The sequence below is a fragment of the Mchenga conophoros genome, linkage group LG12 (assembly GCF_057382185.1).
Source record: "Mchenga conophoros isolate Kocher_MC1m ecotype Shallow Benthic linkage group LG12, M_conophoros_male_GT1.1, whole genome shotgun sequence".
Taxonomy (NCBI): Eukaryota; Metazoa; Chordata; class Actinopteri; order Cichliformes; family Cichlidae; genus Mchenga; species Mchenga conophoros.
The window spans coordinates 3,948,611-3,964,975 of NC_140537.1; the positions used below are offsets into that span (position 1 = coordinate 3,948,611).

At 39.5% G+C, this 16,365-nt stretch overlaps 1 protein-coding gene across 1 annotated transcript in view; it reads left to right on the forward strand.

Moving 5' to 3' along the window:
- galnt9 (polypeptide N-acetylgalactosaminyltransferase 9) overlaps positions 1-16,365 on the forward strand; it is a 112,381-nt gene that overhangs the window by 68,360 nt on the left and 27,656 nt on the right. Inside the window, exon 6 of the mRNA XM_085293343.1 lies at positions 6,643-6,760. Within this exon, the coding sequence (XP_085149469.1) occupies positions 6,643-6,760 (118 nt within the window). The remainder of the gene's footprint in view (positions 1-6,642; positions 6,761-16,365) is intronic.

Below are 16,365 nucleotides of genomic sequence, written 5' to 3' on the forward strand. Positions count from 1 at the left end.
GGTGGATTCCTATTGGAAATTATTTTCCTGCTTGCTTCCTCAAGGTTTCTACTCATCAAAAACAGAAGCTCACTCACAACATCTCTGGTTGTTTGGACGCATTCAACAACAAAGAGGGTAAAAGGGTACGAGAAGGCACAAACATGTTGTGAGAACAGAAGATTGCAAGCATTTTGGAGATATTGTGAAGCAGACTCACGGGCAGAAGTATGTATTTTGATGATGTGGCTCCATCAATTAAAAGCACTGATTCAAAAAGAAACCTTTTCTTTTTTTTCAGCTGTTTGAATCAAGATCTAATGGAGAATTTTACCTCCATTTTATCATCTGGAAGAGACGGAGTCTTTATCTTGCCATATATTGCATACATCTATCAGACATTTACACTGCAAGCAGGAGACAAGGACAAGAGTTGCAAGGGGCGGATGAGTCCTGCAGGCTGACCATCTGCACACTAAAAATAACTAAACCTCGTGACGTTAAATGAGAAATCCACTGGATGATTACACCATCAATCTGTGATGTCTGATGGACTCCAGAAGTTGTTTTGTGACTTGTGATTTCCTGTTTTTTGAAGGCCACGCAACGATATCTCTGTTGTGCGTGCCTTCAGGTACAAAATACAGACACAACAACAGCGTTGGCTGAAAGGAAGCAATACAAGTGTGCGTCATTCGCCCATGCAAAATATTAGCAAAAATCAATGCCAGACCCTTTGTGTTTTATATTCACCCACTTGCATAAGAGTTTATTGAATGTTCTTGTAATGGAGAAAACTAGCATGTTCTTTTTTCTTGTCTATAACTTTTTCACTGCATAAAGACCTTGCAATACTATGTAGAGTAACTCGTGAACCAGGCTATCTGCCTTAACAAGTTGGATGAAGTGAAGAGAGAAAAGAAGAGCATAGGGAGACCACAACTAAAAAAAAGTTCCCAAATAGCTCCAGAAAGTAACAAACAGACAGAGGACAAAGTACAAACTGCAGGAGAAACAAGGCACAAGGTTAATAGCATGCAATAGTGGCATATAAATGCCTGCAGAGTAAAAGAGAGTAGAGGAGAGGTGCTCAGTGTATTATGGGAGTTCCTCCAGCAGCGTGTGCTTGTACCCATATAATTATGAAACCTTGCAGGGTCACCTAATCCGGCCCGAAAGATAAGCGTTATCAAAAAGGGAAGTTTTAAGCCTCACCCGAAAAGCACCCAAACAAGGTGCTCCTTTCAAAGAAAACGGACCTAATAGCTAAAGGCTGTCCTTTATGTTCTGCTTTTTAAAACTTGGGGAACCACAAGAAAGCACTGTGAAAGCAAAGTGCTCTGTTGAGATGATATAGCGAGGTCTTTGCGATATAGTGTAGCATCATTAAGGGTTTGTATGTGAGAAGGGTTTTAAATGCAGTGAGGAGAAGCTAACAGGGCAGAAAAATGATCTGTCCTGCTAGTCATTGTTAGTTCTCTCACTTTTGCATCTGGTAGAGGCTTTTAAGAGAACTATTAGTGCATCCCTCTGATAAGTAATTACAATAGCTCAACCTGGAATTCACAGGTGGGTGGTCTATTTTCTCAGCATCACTCTGAGACAGGATGTTCCTAATTTTCACCATAGTCTATTATACAGATGAAAGGAGTCCTTGAGATAAGTTTATTGTATGACTTACAAAAAATCCTGAATGCAAGGTTTCCAACAGGGGTACTGGAATATTTGGTATGAGTCAGATTTACTAAAGAGGAGCAAATTAGCATGATGATGCAACTGCAAACATTTCCCAAGGGGAGGTTAAAGTTCTGGGGGGATCATCTACTCACTTCATTGTAATTTATAAATACAGCAAAGCCAGTTCCCATTAATGATTACCAGTATTTTATGAAGAGTGCAATAAAGCTACGTCCACACGTACCCGGGTATTTTTGAAAACGTAGATTTTTCTATGCGTTTGCACCTTTCGTCCACACATAAACGGTGTTTTCGGTGACTGAAAACGGAGATTTTTAAAAACTCCAGCCAGGGTGGATATTTTTGAAAACTCTGTTTTTGCATTTACGTGTGGACGAGAAAAACTGAGAAAACGCAGAAAACGCAACGTCAAAGTTGTGCACCTTTTTTGACGTCACACTGTGCGCCACGTTATTGTTTCAGTGAAATGAATTTCTACAATACTGTTACTGTTAATTGTTCTCTCTGCAGTGTTTAAATGCTTACATATACACACACAGTTACTGTCCCTCCACACATACAACTCGGTTCTGCTTCTATGCCCCATCTTTGTTTACTTTTTCCCACCGAGGCTTCTAGACTTCTGATTGGCCAACATTTCTGCACGGTTATGAATATATCGCCACCTGTTGCTTTGGCATGCTCCTAGCAGCATTTTCCTTCATTTCTGCGTTTACGTGTGGACGGGATTATTTTTTAAAACAAAAACGGAAAATCTCTGTTTTCAAAAATACCCGTGTACGTGTGGACGTAGCCTAAATTGGTTGGTTGAAAACAACCAGGCCTGGTGTGGAAGTAAATACTGTACTAACCAAAATAATGCAGTGTAAGTCCAGGTCTCGCAGCATTACAATTCAAACACACATCAAACACACTTCAGATCTGTTTAAATCCCATTGACAGGCATTCCAGTGTGGAATTTAATACATTCAGTACTATTGGAATTCAGTTCAGTTCAATTATTTTCTATGTTATCAAAATAACAGTATTAATAAGGACCGGATACGTGTTGAGCTTAGTTCTAAAGATTCGGGTTGAGGAGTCACAGCTTTCAGCCATCCTCCAGTGCCAAATAAGACATGGATGCAAAATAAGATGTGACCTTTTTTTCAGCATAAATTCAACAGAATTTTCTATGGCACACTTTAATAACTCATGTTTGCACAGTTCATTTAAATACTGTCCGCCCCAAATCTTGCTCTGTGAAAGGGAAACTCTGAAAAGACCAGCCACAGAAAGGCCTGTGTCCGCACCTTTTGGCCGTTATATTGACATGGCACCACTTACCAACAGCAGCGTTTTAGTGTCAAATGTTTTAGTCCAGCAGAGCCCATTAGAAAATCTGGGCAAATATAAATGATAATCATTCTGCAATAGCATAAGCATGAGCATTTAATAAGGACCAGAAATGGTTAGTAGAACAAAAGAGGAATGTCTGTTATTGGGTTTAAGGGATTGGATCATTTAGAATTGAGGGGCAGAGCGGATGACTGAACCAGGCCGTTAGCTGATATATTTCAAGGTTTCAGAGATAATAAAAAATAATTGCTTGGTCATCTATCAAACCATTTCCCAACTTTTTCATGAGTAAGATCTAATGCTCTTTTATTTAATTTTATTTGGTTTGTGCTTTTGGTTTTATTGTAGAAGTCATTAATTTTAATTAGATCCATATGAATAGTTTGTCATGTGTTGATTTTGCTTTTTGTTTCTTTAATTTAGGTGGTCAGGGAGCAGACTCGGTCTCTGTGGTGTTTTGGGGGCTTGACAGCTGAAGGGAAATTGCAGAGAAGCAACTCTACTTTGTGGTCTCATTACTTTATTTTAAAATTTAAAAATGAATACATTAATCATTATATTTATATGACAGATGCACCACGCAAAGTGGGATGGATGCTGTCCCTTTTAATCAGACCAGGTTTCCCTCGCTTGGTTTCTAATTACCAGTTTTAGCCCTCATCCTATTTCAAGCACTTTACCATAATCAGTGCCATAGTCAGTGTCATTCCAGTGGATACAAATGTTTTTCTTTCCTTCTTCATATATTATTCTTTGCCAGTTAAGACTCTGGTCTTAAGAATATGTTGGAATATATTGGCCTAATTAGCCTAATTTAATTGGATATTTAATGCCATTAAATACCATAAAAGGCCTGCTTGATAATGTTGCCACCAAACTTGGCAACAATTTACTCTTTTCTTTATTCTTAACTTAAAAATACAAATATGCAGGACATCAATTTGAGGATGTTTGTTTCACAATATAAAATACACAGTGTGGAAAAATGCTAAACGTTCAATCGTGCAAGGATTTTATTTCATTATCAGATGCGTCCAGCTTAATACGGTGCTGAGAGTGTACTGAGGGAGAGAGACGTGTTTACCTTGCCAGGAAGCTTAATCTAAAGGGAGCACTCAAAGAGGTTTGCACAAAGTTTGCAGTACAGACAGGAAGGCCACTTGTCAAGGGAAGTGAAAGGATAGGATGAATCAGGCCGAGAGTGTGCAGGGTCTGTCTTTTTCATCTACACAGCCAGTAAAAAATGATGGCACTTGAAAGCCTGTCTGTCACCCCCTTATAATTTAAACAAGACTGTGTGTCAGGAAATAAAAGTATAGAACTCAGCAAGCGTGATTCATAAAAAAAGATAGACTTGTAATTGTTACTGCGAGAGTGTTTAACTAGAACTGCCAATCTGTGATCGCAAGCCAGTTTCACTTTTAAATTGGGTTTTCTTTATTGTGTTTGATTTTCAGCTATTTTAAATTAAAGTGACACAGCTCATGAGACGTATATACTGTGAATGTCAAGCTCTAAAGACATTTATGAAAAAAAAAAAAACAAACGGTGAAAGTGCTTTCTTGGCGATATATTGGTTCAGGGGGTTCGGAGCTCTGCGTCAATTTTTTATTTATCTACTGGTGCAGGATTTTCAAAGTAGCAGCCCATGGTTATATTTCAGTCAGCCTTTTATATGGGGTTTAAACCTAAAAGCACCTTTCTTTTTGGCTTGCACGCCATACAGCTTAATGCTCTCTTTTAATACAGTCCGTGAATCAAAATGCAGCTCTTGCAGCACTTTACAGTACTTCCTGTCTGTCAGACTGAAGTGGCTGACATTCATGTGTGTGTGTGTGTGTGTGTGTGTGTGTGTGTGTGTGTGTGTGTGTGTGTGTGTGTGTATGTTTGTGTAATACATGGTGAACTCACCTCAGGCATCATTTCAGATAGAAAATCCATGCTTTCATTGGTCACTTTAAAAAATAATGCTGTTCAAGACCCTGTATGACTATAGTGCTCTTAATGGGGCTTTGTTCTGAGCACTTTATACTTGAGACTTTATACTGAGACTCAATACTTGAAATGTGCAATTCACTTGTATTTTTATTTTTTATTCCTATTTATTCTATTTATCCCCTTTGTATATTTTATTTATATTTGTCTCTGTATTTATATATGTGTGTGTGTGTGTGTGTGTGTGTGTGTGTGTGTGTGTGTGTGTGTGTGTGTGTGTGTGTATATATAACAGTTCTGTAACTGTAACTTCGGTCGTTGCTGTGCTTTTTTTGGAAGTCGAATTTCCCAGAGGAACCCACCCGAGGGATTAATAAAGTTCTATCTTATCTTATCTTATCTTATCTTTAGATGGGACCGATAATAGTGCTGAAAGTAGCCCTGTCAACTAAGTGGGACCGTTTCTTCTACTGAAGATGGAAAATCTTGCTTTTGTTAAAAAAAACATGCACCCTCTAAATGTTTTATATCAGCTAAATTTTGGTAGATGTTTTATTTTCATCTTTATATTGTATAATGTGTTTCATTTTGTTTTAATTATTATAGCAACCATTGATAGGTTTGTCTTACTACGCATGAAATTTATTTGCCAGAATGATTAAATAATTAGATAAACAAAATATACCATGAAGCTGTCACGTGGCTCTCATTTGGATCACTGGTGCCCAGAATTTTGGGCTGAAGTGGAGATTTCATGGCTGATAAAACAACTTACTCACCCCTGCTGGCATGTACTTCAGAGTGGCTGCTGCGGTGAGCTAGTAACTGCTTGTGCTCAATAACACACTAATATAGTTCTCCTGCACCTTTACCACTCTCCTCAGTAATACTGAGCAGTTGGGGTCTTTAAGCTTATAATTGTGGTCTTAAGGCTTGAAAAAATTCAGTTTTATTGCAGGGTATATAAGCTGTTCTTTTTCAGCACCTTTAGCAAAGGTGGTTAAACAACAGAGGCGCAGTCTTTGTGCTTAAAATTAAACTGAACTAGTGTCTGTTTGTTTTTTCATCTTTCTGGCATTTCCACACCTTCCCTCAGTCAATCAAGCCTCAGTCTTCTCCTCATTTAAAAAAGCAGTGTATAAAAGTTTTGGATCTTTGGTCATAATCTGGCTTTCTTTAAAGTTTTACTTAAAGTTCAGAGAACAGCAATTTGTCTGTGTCTTTGTCGAACATTAGGCACTGCTGTAGAAACCCTCTAAAAACTAACCTGCATGATGATCTGCTAGAGAAACGAGACCATCTTATATATTACAAAAAATCTTACACATTGCTCTTAAAAAAAGCCACACTAGAAAAGAGAACAATGAAAGGTTCACTGTTGGAGGACGCTGTTTCTTTCTCATCTCTTGTCTGCTGTAAGATTGGGCCTTAATGGAAACAGTCTTTCTATGCTATACAAAGACATGTACATGGAATATCTGCAACACACATTTATTTGCAGTATTTGAGGTTTAAAGTTTAGCTTTAAAACCCCACTTAAACCTGTCTGGGCATTTAATGTACATTAAGAAACCTTAAATTATTATTTTTTTGTTCTTGTTTGATCTTTTTAGCGGACTTAAAGAAAAAAGGTGGGTTTCATGCGGTTCAATTCCATTGACGCATGCTGTGTCTCTCACTCTGCCCGACTAGAACTCCAGCCATGATCGGCTGCTCTTTCGTGGTAGATCGGGAATACTTTGGTGAGATCGGTCTGCTGGATCCTGGCATGGAGGTCTACGGAGGTGAGAACATCGAGCTGGGCATGCGGGTAAGGACCACATTTTATTACCCAAGCTGCTGCTACAATGTAGACTTTTATAAACAGCCTTAAAGGTAGACTTTGTTTTGTCTCTTTAAACTAAATGAGAAGCCGCTGTGTTAAGAGAGAGATGAAACTTCTCAGAGAAAAGCTGCGAGAAAAGTTATGTTGTTAATGAGGCTTTCCTTCAAAGCTGCTGCCACACAAAGAGCCATAATTACAGAGCCAATATTTGAGGGACTAATGCTTAGATGAACAGTCTTTGTTAGAATGATTTGTGAAATCTGTATTCAGACTTTGGAACAGCTTATGATCAAGTTTTCTTATGTTTCACAGCCGGAGGGATACAGCTTAAGAAACAAAACCCAGGGGCATCAACAGAAACCATGATTAAACTTTCCAAAGTTTTTTAGATGGGAGTGGAGGAGGGAAATAAAAAAATCCCCTTAATGCAAATCTTTAGCCAACCCAAAGGCTCTAAAGCTTGTATACAGAAAATGTAAATCTCTTTGGCTGCTGCTTTGAGTTGAATTTAACGCTTCATGTGAGCGAAGGGCTTGCTGAAGAATTGGTTAGCGTTTAAATTCAGAAAATGTTTCTCTCCAGCCAAGTGGAACCTTTCTGAATCGAGACGCTCTCCTTGGGCTTATTGCAATGAGAAATGCTTGAAAGATCCCACTCTTCATTTAACATCATGCCCACATACATTTCAAAATCTCGAGATTCCATCAACGACACCTCTGAAGTGTCGGCTGCCTTTGAAAGAGCACTTAAACAGAGGCTGGAGAATGTTTTCATGTTTGTGCAGTGCTTTATTGAAGACGTTTGTAGTTGCTGGTGATTATTTCAGAGCCTTCTATTATTCCACGTAGAGTGGCTTTTCCTGTTTATATAAATGGCATGATTCATTGCCGTCTGCACAATGATACAATGATCTGGCCTCTTCTGTCTTTAGCTCGTAGTTTTACCATTATTATGTAGTAATAACTCACTATTTTCTATTATGTGCCAACCACTGACAGCCGCCCCCAAGCTTACAGAGTTTTCACTTTCAGCAGCCCTGCTTATATGCACCTAACAAACCATGCAGCTGTGTTAGACGATGTTCGTGGGGGAGATCAATTCAGCTACAGCAGCTAAATAAACCTAGAACAACTCTATTGAACTGTGTGATATAGTTTAACTGGCTCTGATACGCACCAGCTCCTCATTGTCTCTCTTTTCTCACTGAATATTTACTATCGCTTTTTTTCATTCATAAAGTGAGAAGAATAACCGTCTGTCTGCAAACAGAGTGCCATCACAAAGGCAATTACCTATCCTCCTGTTTGGCCTGTTTGTGTGTGGAAATGAAACACATGCCACGAAAAAACAGGCCATTCAGCTCACACACACAAGCCTGATAGGTCGACAGTCAGCAACTAGCTTCGTCCATTCATAATGTACAGCCTTTAATAGAATGGAGACGGGATCCCGGCAAGTGAGCCGCAGTTACTCCTCTTTGGCTACTGCGGCTCAGGCAGCTCATTGTAGTGCCGGTTGAAGAGCTGCCACTGGGATAGGTTTGATTGACAAGAACATGTTTAACAATTAGCCAGGGCAGCTCACAGGAGCCCAGGATCATCTGACTGCAGGAGCCTGATGAGAGGCAGGGTTCACATTCAAAGGTTATGGTATAGTTATCATCTAACGTGAGTTGTTCCTTTGTGTCTAAGAGGGATGCAAAGAATCTTTCGTAGGCAGAAGGGATGTGCAGGGGCTGATTAGGCTGCACATAGCAATGTGGTGCGGTGTCACTTTTGACAGGTAGACAACAGAATAAAACCGGGGAGGAGGGGTTTCTCACCGATGTGTTTGCTCAGGAGTGAAATCATTTATAAGCTAGGACCTGTAAATGAAGAGAGACAGCACAGGCAAATCACACTGATGAAAGATCACATAGAGTTCGTCTGCAGCCTCGTGATATCACTCTCTCGCTTACATAATCACAACAAATAAAGGAATGCATTAAATGCGTTTGTGCTGAATGATTTATTTTTTTTTTAATCTTCCAGAGAATCTTTCATTGCCCTTGTAAATAATTGCAGATGGCATGTTTGAACTTACCACAAGGCCCCTTTTGCAAACAGAGAAAAATGCTTTGGGACAGTAACGGTGAATTCTGCCAGAAGTGTCAATATGAATTTATCTTGCAATGTGTCTCCCACACCTGCTTCACTGAGTCTTTGCTGATATAGAGCCCCAGTAGACCTGGACACTGCCTTTCATTTTTCAAATTCCTATGTGATACTGTGATACTCACTTCGCAAATATAATACTACACAAAATCTACCAGGGGTCACTCCTCCAGCTGCCGTCCCTGCTTTTTCCACTGAAACAGGGGAAAAAGGAAACCTTTTGAAATGTGGCAATTATGCTTATGCTAATTCTTTCACCACATTAAAGCAAGAGGAAAATAGAAAACCGAGTCCACAAATGCTAGCAGCTCAGGTTTCATTACTTCTCTTTGTAAATAATAAATATAAATAAGAAAGGTCTGTGCAGATTCTTAGTCATGCAGGTGTGAGTATTCTCAAGCACTTGAAATGAAGGCAGCTGGGCTTCTTTTTGGTTTTAGGCTATATAAGTGTTGGACTTCCATCAATTTCTGTTTCCAGTGAGTAAATAAATGTCTGGCACTTCTGGGAATGAAAGGATTAAGGTGTTAATTTGACATAATTCAAGCACTGGGAGTAATATATAAACATGTTGTGCCCTATAAGTTTATGAAGCTGGGAAACTCATCAAATTCAGCAAACTCTGCAGGCAGATCTATAGTTTCTGCTAGCTTCATGCAGCTGCTCGCAGCTCATTTTTGCTGCCTAAACGCACTGTGTACTCTGTGTTCACACAGTGCTAAATGCATTTAGTAAAAGACTTGTGCCATGCTAAACTAAAACTGCTACATTCAGTCATGCCCTTCCCTTCACATCCTAATCTAACAAAGTCAGTCTGGCATACCATTTTATGACTTGCAGAAATTTAATTCGTAAACATTTTTGCCCGCCAAACTATGATGGCAACCATGTTTCTGCCAGAAAAAGTCTAGAGTCTAGATGGGTTTACCCACACAATATGCCCATGAGCTTACATTGCCATCAGGAAGCCATCCAAGCTGCTTCATGAAATCTGTCTCATTTTCATAACAGTCTAATCAATCAGTCCAAGAACCTTGTGAAGTGTGATCTCATGGGGTGGCCTGCTTGTCTTGATGACATTTATTAAACTCACCAGGAACTCCTTTCAGGAGTAATGAACCAAAAAAGAATCTTTTTTTTTTCTTCTTTGAAGCCCCATCTCCATACCCACCTGGGCTGGGCCTCAAGGCATCTGCTCATAATCTCTCTGTAGTGAGGAGAATTGAGCTAATTAAAGTGTAGCAGTACCAGCAGCTAGACAGGAATGGGACATAATTACACTTCACTTGGTTCTTTCTGCATCCCAAGCAGAGTTATTATGGTGGGATCAAAGTATAGCATGTAACAGTCCAGTATATGTATTATATTGGTTTTAGATCAGTGCATTTTTTAATCCCATGCATTTACAATGTGACACTACATAACAGGTTAGACCTGTTGCCCGGTTTGTTGTAATAACTGTCAAATTTAGATAAGCACTTGATGGACGTTTGAACATGAAGTGTGATGTCATCAAGGTTAGTTTGTTAGCCCAATATGTGAAAGGCATCTGAGTTTAGGACTCACAAAAGTCTTGAGTCACACCTCCCTACTTTTATTTTGTCAGACTTTCTTGCTTTTTTTTTTTATGTTCTTCAGCTGTAGCTGTAGTATTTTGAAGGTAGCCATACCAAATACTGATTTCTAGCTCATTAGAATTGTAGGATTTTGCCTCGAGCACTACATTTTCATACACGTTTGCACATTTCAATAAATCTCTATTTACCGTTTTCCCAACAAAATATATAGAAAAAAGGGGTTGCTCAAGATAGTTGCACAATACTGAAGATTAAGTGAGTCCTAAACTCGGGTCCCTTTCACATATTAGGCTAACAAACTAACCTTGATGACATCACACCTCATGTTTAAACTTCCATCAAAGTTTTTTGGATTTTAGCTTCTAGCTTGGGCAGCACGGTGGCGCGGTGATTAGCACTGTTGCCCACAGCCCGAGGCATTCCTGAGTTTGATTCCACCATCTGTGTGGAGTTTGCATGTTCTTCCCGTGTTTGTGTCTGTTCTCTCCGGGTACTCTGGTTTCCTTTCACAGTCCAAAGACATGCAGTTAGTGGGATTAGGCTAACTGGTCATTCTAAATTACCCATGAGTATGAGTGCAGCTGGTTGTCGTCTCTATGTGTTAGACTGACAACTAATGGATGGAAAGCTTCTAACTTTTAAAAACTTTTAAGTGGCAGGTGACACAGTAACTGTGCAATCATACAGCATTTTAAAATAGCTAGCTAGCATTTAGATGAAGCAGCGCTAGTTTCAGTGCAAGAAACAGCATTGATGTCAGCTGCAGGTTGCTTATTAACGCCTGCTCATGTTCTGAGGCTGTCAAACAAGCTGAGGTCAGAAAAGTAGATAGATGGATAGAATTTTATTTCAAACATGCAAATATAACTGAAATAACAAGAGAAAAAACAAAAACAGAACTTAGAAAACATCAAGTTTTCATGTATATATGTACGTCTACAGAATGTGTGTGCTCAAAAAGGAGTAGGATGAAGTTTACACTTCTCCTGTTCCTAATCCCTTATTTCAAATTTCATTACTTACAAATCCACATTCAGAATTCACTATTCACAAGTGTCACTAAAAGTCACTTTCAGCATTATGACCCTGCATAGCTGCAAATTTTAAGCACTGTGCATTGTTATTACAAACTCAAATGTCTGAAATACAATATTTCTCAAGTAAAACCTTTAGACAGATAATGTACTTTTGTCTTTCGCTATTTTGCTAATAATTGATTTCTTTAACACAACTCACTGTTTTAAAATCTGTTATTCATTACAAGGTGACAGTGGCATCCACCTCTAAGTTGTAGCTGGTTAATAAATCTACAGATTGATCCTTTAGGCTTATCCCTTCGTTTTGCTTCCACAGAAGCATATTAAACAGAATGTGCATGTGTAATACATTCATATTTTGAGCAACAACTCTGATTATCAGACGATAAACCCAGCAGCTCAGCTAGTGCTTTGCATCTTATGCCACCCACCACTTTTTTCCAGATGGTGGCTTTGTTTAATGAAAGCAAACAGTGCCCCCACCCACCCAAAAAACAAAAAAAAACAAAAACAAAGAAAATATAAATTCAAGATAAACCAGTAAGCATTACTTCAGGTGGTACTATAACAGGTGCAGCCTCGTAGCAGTTGGTGGATGCAGTCAGATGTTGCTTTCAGTTTATTGTGAGAACATCTGCCACACTGATACAAATATGAAGCCTGGACAATTTAACACAGTTGATCAACCTCACAAGCCATCTGGATTTGAAGATACAAATGGATTCAAAGGAAGGCGACAGCCTCCGGATGTGTTTGTTTGTAAAGGATATGATGACTGTACACATGGATTCTCATCGGTTGATTTTTCCATCTAACAATACGTTGTGTTTCACATGTGAGAGAATATTTGTATTAAATAGTTTCTTTCCCTTCGAGGGCAGAAATTCTCATGCTACATTTTGTTTCCCTGAAAGTTATCATCATACTGTCTATCTAATTATTATGAATGAAGACAGGGCTGTTAGAGTCATCCGGTTGCTGTGTGCTGTCGACTTTCTCAAAGAATCTAATAATGCGATGTTAATAAAGAGCTTCATCCGGCATCTGTACCAGGATTACAATACTAAATGTTAATCGCATTTGTGGTTTCGGTGACCTATCATGGGCAGCTCTGAGAAACCCACAGCAAGCTACCTTTTACATAAAGCCACCCTCTCTGGCTTTTAACACATGTCACACTAGGAATTATCTTCATTTAGCATTCAGGGATATTCAGATCACACACAGAATATATCTTCACTATTCCCCGTGACCGACTCAGACTCCTCCTCCAGGCTGCAGCCCTCCGCAGCGGAAAGCAGTCACCTTGAGAAAGGACAGAAATGTCGTTATGAGCCGTAGCCATCTGTGGACACCAGCCATTCTGGCAGCTTCCAAATCAACATCATGCTCATGTCCATCAAACGGCAAATGACAGTGGGCGCTCACCATATGTGAGCCCTTTCCAACAAAGTGAGTCATTCCAAAGATGAGAACAAATCTAATGCCTCCGAGGGATTCTCATGTTACACTTTTGCAAGTAGAAGGAGATAAATGTGGGGGATTACTGGACAAATGCCATAATGAGGAATGTTTTATTGGACAAAGCATCGCATAGTGTCCAATATGGTTGTCCCATATGGTGGCGCGTTTTCACACCGAAATAAACACAATTTGCGGCGATGTTTATGCTGAATTCTTTTTTTAACAGTTTAAGAACTTGTTTTCTTCCACTGTCTCTTGTCTCTTCAGTGACCAGTGTTGACTAAGGTATCCTTTACTATAACCGTGCGTTGTTTTATCACCTTGTCAAAGGCGTGATTCATTCTCTCGCCACAACATGTGAGAAACTATCTGCTCTCCATCGATAAAACCAACGTGAAAGCAACAGTACCACTGGATATTGATCAAGCATTTGTCTTTTTTAAATCCTGCATTATTCAGGGGCTGAATCAATCTGTTGGGGCTTAATGGACTCGGGTTTACTTACTTCATGGTTCATTACTGTATGTTCCAGCCCGAGTCCATCTATGGGAGAAAAGACAAATGAGAATAGATGCGGCAGTAAAAGTTACAAGACCCAGATCGAGGATTGTTTCAGAGGAACTACCCCAGCTATTGAAGGACTTATTGCGACCATATGGCAAAGCAGAGAGCTTCTGCGTATGCTTTTTCGTGCTGACATTATTATACGTGATTTGGATTTATGCATCGACATGTTTGGTGCATGCATAATTTAAGATTTATATTGCCTTCTTGTCTCCTCGTGTCTTATAGATCCAGACTGTGTCCATAATTTACACCACAATAGAGTGTATGTTTGAGAACATATGTTATGTTTGGCATTTAACGATGACATCGAGCATACTCCTCTGCTTCAAGTGGCTTTGGAAAAATTACTTGGCTTCCTGGGCATGAGCGTACCTCAGAGAGTTGCCACTTTGGCGTTCAGAGCCAGAGGGATAAGTAATTAGACAGGCCCTGTCAGCTTACTTATTATCCCTGTGAATCATAAACTTCATTAAAAACCTCCTTCAGTAGTGACTGCAGATACCCCCACCCTAATTTGAACACATTTTGACAAGGTAATTAAGATTATTTCACAAGATTTGTGCATTTCGCATCCTCCCACCATTGAAGACAATCGAATTATATAGAGAGGTATCCAAATGCTCTCTCCGTGGACAGCATCATCACCAGAAAACAACAACAGCAACACTTGACAGGCAGATTGGCTCATCCCATTCATTATCTCAGCATTAGCTAATCTGTTCACGTAATTGCTTGTGTTAGATGTCTAAGACTCTTGCTGAAAACTTGAAATGATCTGACAAGGCCAAAGCATTTGACGAGCACTTGCGCACACTGATTTGGCCGCAGCAGCAAATCAGCCGGCATATCAAAGAGGAAGGGCAGCAACTGGGTGGAATTAGCTTTTGACAGGCGTAGTTAAAAGGGCCTACGCGTCTGTCTGTCTCTCCATCAACAGCCTCCATTTTATGGATGCGCAGGCACGATGCCCAGCGATGGCACTGTCACCTCACAGCAAAAAAAGTTCTTGCTGATGGGCTGTGGACTCTGCGTGTATTTTCTCTAAATGACATGCATGTAAGACTGATTGGTGATTAAAAACTGGGAGTTGTCTGGAGACAAGCTGCTCACCCATCCTCTCTGACCCTAGTCGGGCAGTTTATCACACTAATAGAGATTTTTTTAAAAAGAACAGCAAATACTTATTAATGTAGAGGTTCCTATGAGTGCCTGAAAATAAATCAAAGTATAAAGTTGGCATGTATGTGCTGCACTACTTTGTGACTGTGAGCTTCTTGAACGACCAAAATATACTGTGATAAATATACTTCCTGTTAAGTGGATTTTTCTGACCTCTGGGGAGCTACAGCATTTCCAGTTGTTTCGTGCTAAATGACGCTAAGAGCTGCTGTGGATACTTCATAAATATGACACTAGTCATATGGCCAGTGACAGATCTAAAAGATTTTACATGGGAGAGCAAAATGGGGGCGAGAAGTCTAGGCAGGGTGGCACATACCTCTTCAGTGAAGTATGTGAAAATTCCCTATATGTAAATGCAGTCAACAAAATATCAACAAAATCACTTTCAAACTATTTATTGTATCATTATCTCTTCTAAGAAAACAAAGACGGTTTTTAGGTATAAAGTTCCCGGCTCTACAGCAGGGGGGGCAGTTGCCCCCCTTGCCCCCCTGTAGATCCGCCCCTGCTTGTGGCTTAAATGAGGTATTGATTTTCTCATGTAATTCTCTGCAAGTAATTAAGTGAAACTTTCTGTGAGTCTCCTATTAATTAACCTGAATTACTTTTTAAAAACTAATACAGATGAAAGTTCACTCAAGTTGCAACACATCAGTAAAATTTGAAGAGCATTCAATAATGGCTCGAGGTTGTGGCTTCACGCCAGGTAAGGCACAGGGAATGAATATAGGTATACTTTGCTTGGTGCTCAGATTTCAGTCTTTCAAAAGTATCCGCTGCTCAAGGAAAAAACTTATTACACATTGTTCACTGCTATTTTGAATACTTGTCAACCTTTTAAATAAATTTCATTTTGTAAAAATGGGAATTTATCATTTCTGCTAATTAGCCGCTGCTGTAGTCGGTCCCAGAGAGCTGTCAAAGTTACACATGCTGCTCTGCTGATGGAGTTTGATATGTTATGAATAACTTAACACACATTTAACTCTTCAAATGTGGATTTGAAATTGAAGCGTGCTGCTTTATTCAGTGAGATCATTTTAAGTTACAATTCATGAGAGAAATATTGGACTAGTGTGAAGAGAGCAAAGCATGTCGTGCTGTTGTGAGTACTATGTTCGCTGCTAGATTTCTGTTATCTGAGGATAACAGGGTGTTGGTACTTGAAACTGCTTTCTGGTCTGGAAATTAGCATTGGTTTGAATTAACACCGGAGCTATAGACGAATGAGTGACAAATTACAGGAAAAGCCACCCATTGTGTTCTATGCTTCCAATCTTGGCCCTCACTCAGTAGAGCTCTACTGGATGTATAGAACAACAGTCTTTCGAACATATTCCCCCATTCTTGTTTTGATGATGGTAGCAGAGAGCACTGTGTAACATGTTGGTCCAAAATCTCCCACAGTTATTCAGTTGGGTTGAGATGTGCTGATTGTGAAGACGTGAGCATGTCTTCATACTGACCAAACTCCTCAGTAAACCCTCATGCCCTATTGATCAGGGAAGTAGTCTCCTGAAAGAGACTACTCCCAAACAGATAGAAATGTTTCTTCATAGAATGAAAGTGATCACTCAGAACAGTGTTGTATTGATTTGCAGTGGCCCCTT